Genomic DNA, 1,829 nt, shown 5'->3' with positions numbered 1-1,829 from the left:
CAAGCCAACGCCTTGGCACCAACTGGCTGTTTAACAGAAATATCTGGGGACACCAGTGCCTGGGTTCCAGGAGCAGTGATGGGGTGGCGTCAGGGCTGGAGAGCCTGCTGGGGGCTGGGGTGCTCAAGGCCCCCCGTGATGCTGTTCCCCAGAAGCAGCCAGGGCTTCCTGCACCTGAAGTTTGCGTGGACACGAGAGAACCAGCTGGTGCTGGGCCAGCACAGCGGCCCCTTCGCCAGTGTGCCCGAGCTGGTGCTCCACTACAGCTCACGCCCGCTGCCCGTGCAGGGCGCTGAGCACCTGGCCCTGCTGTACCCGGTGGTCACGCAGAGCCCCTGCCCCGGGGCCTCTGCCCCCGGCCCTGCTCCGTGAGGCTGATTCGCTCCAGGCCTGGAGGAGGCCAGAGGGAAAGGTTCCTGCTCAGCCAGGCTCTCCGGCTGCATTGGGGCTGCCCTCTCAGCCCCTTTCCGGGTCCTGGGGCCCAAGATTGTAAGAAAGTCCTCCTCCGATCCAGAAAATAAATAAGTTATTGTGTGTTTCCAGTGTCCTTTCTGGGAGGCCGGGATGCCAGCCGCTGGGAAGGATGAAAAAGATGGACCCTTGGAGGGAGAAGGGGGTCCCCAGCTCCTCATTTTGCAGAAAGAGCTGGGATGGGAGCCTGAATGGCTCACAGGGAGGGACCAAAACTCAGAAAGCTGGGAGTCCCGCAGATAAAAAGATAAAGAAACCCAGAGAGGACTCTCGGGCCAGCCCCACCCCCCTCCCGTCTTCCCCTCCCCATTGGGGCGGGCGGCTGAGGCCTGATGCTGCTGCTGAAAGGACATCTGTCCCCATGGAAACAGCAGGAGTGGGGGAGGGGAGCTGGGCCCAGCTGGTGTCACTTCAAGGTGACTTGGGCAGGAGACCCAGGAGGCTGATAAGTGCCAGGGAGTCCCTTCTCCCTCCTCCCCCCCATCTCCGAGCTGCCTGGGGGGTACCAGCTGGGGGGGGGGACTTCCAGCTCAGGGCACTGTGTGGAGGCTGGGGGTGTCGCTTCTCTGCTAATTGGACATGTCCCTCCACGGACGAGAGGGGGAGCTGCCGAGTCACAGAGCCCCCTTGCCATGGACCTCTCAGCCATGCCTGGGACTCCAGAGGACCCCTTGAATCTTTCTTGCACCCCCAAATTGCCACAAACTCTGGCTTTTCTTTCTTCATGAGCCTTTATGGGGTTTCCTGGGGGCAAGGGAGAGGTCCAGGGTCAAAGAAATAGGACAGGGGTCTCAGGAGGGGCTGCTGGACTCCCAAGACCAGTCACATCCCGTGTAGCCACTGGGGGGTCTTGTCTGAGTCCCCTGGGTTCTGACTCCTCTTCCCTTGGCTGTGGCTGCCCAGAGGAGCCTGGGCCAGGAGAGGTTCTGCCTCTTCCCTTGGCTGTGGCTGCCCAGAGGAGCCTGGGCCAGGAGAGGTTCTGCCTGTAGAAGTGGGGTGACAGGCTGGGGCTGGGCATGGTTTGGGGTCCAGATGCCACCGAGGGTTGGGGATGGGGAAACTCGGTGGAATGGTCGTCCCTGGGGATGTCCAGCCCCTTCCCCTCCACAGGCCTTGCCTCTCTCCTCTTTGGGACCCGCTGGGCAGCAGAGGATGTTGCTGTAGTGGGATGACAAATACCCAGAGGGGACAGCCAGCCCAGCCGGTGTGGCTCCGTGGTTGAGCGTCAACCCATGAACCAAGGGGTTGTGGTTTGATTCCTGGTCAGGGCACATGCCCAGGTTGTGGGCTTGGTCCCCAGTGGGGGGTGTGCAGGAGTCAGCTGATCAATGATTCTCTCTCATCATTCATGTTTCTAT

General features: G+C 61.5%; 1 protein-coding gene across 1 annotated transcript in view; it reads left to right on the top strand.

Annotated features, from left to right (window-relative positions):
- SHD (Src homology 2 domain containing transforming protein D) overlaps positions 1-536 on the top strand; it is a 7,412-nt gene extending 6,876 nt beyond the window's left edge. The window contains exon 6 of the mRNA XM_006754051.2: positions 153-536. Within this exon, the coding sequence (XP_006754114.1) occupies positions 153-372 (220 nt within the window). The 3' untranslated portion in view covers positions 373-536. The remainder of the gene's footprint in view (positions 1-152) is intronic.
- The last annotated feature ends 1,293 nt before the right edge of the window (positions 537-1,829 follow it).

Source organism: Myotis davidii, unplaced genomic scaffold (assembly GCF_000327345.1).
Source record: "Myotis davidii unplaced genomic scaffold, ASM32734v1 scaffold551, whole genome shotgun sequence".
Classification (NCBI taxonomy): Eukaryota; Metazoa; Chordata; class Mammalia; order Chiroptera; family Vespertilionidae; genus Myotis; species Myotis davidii.
Note: the sequence above shows the minus strand (reverse complement) of the source record. Positions and strands in the feature narration are given on the sequence as shown.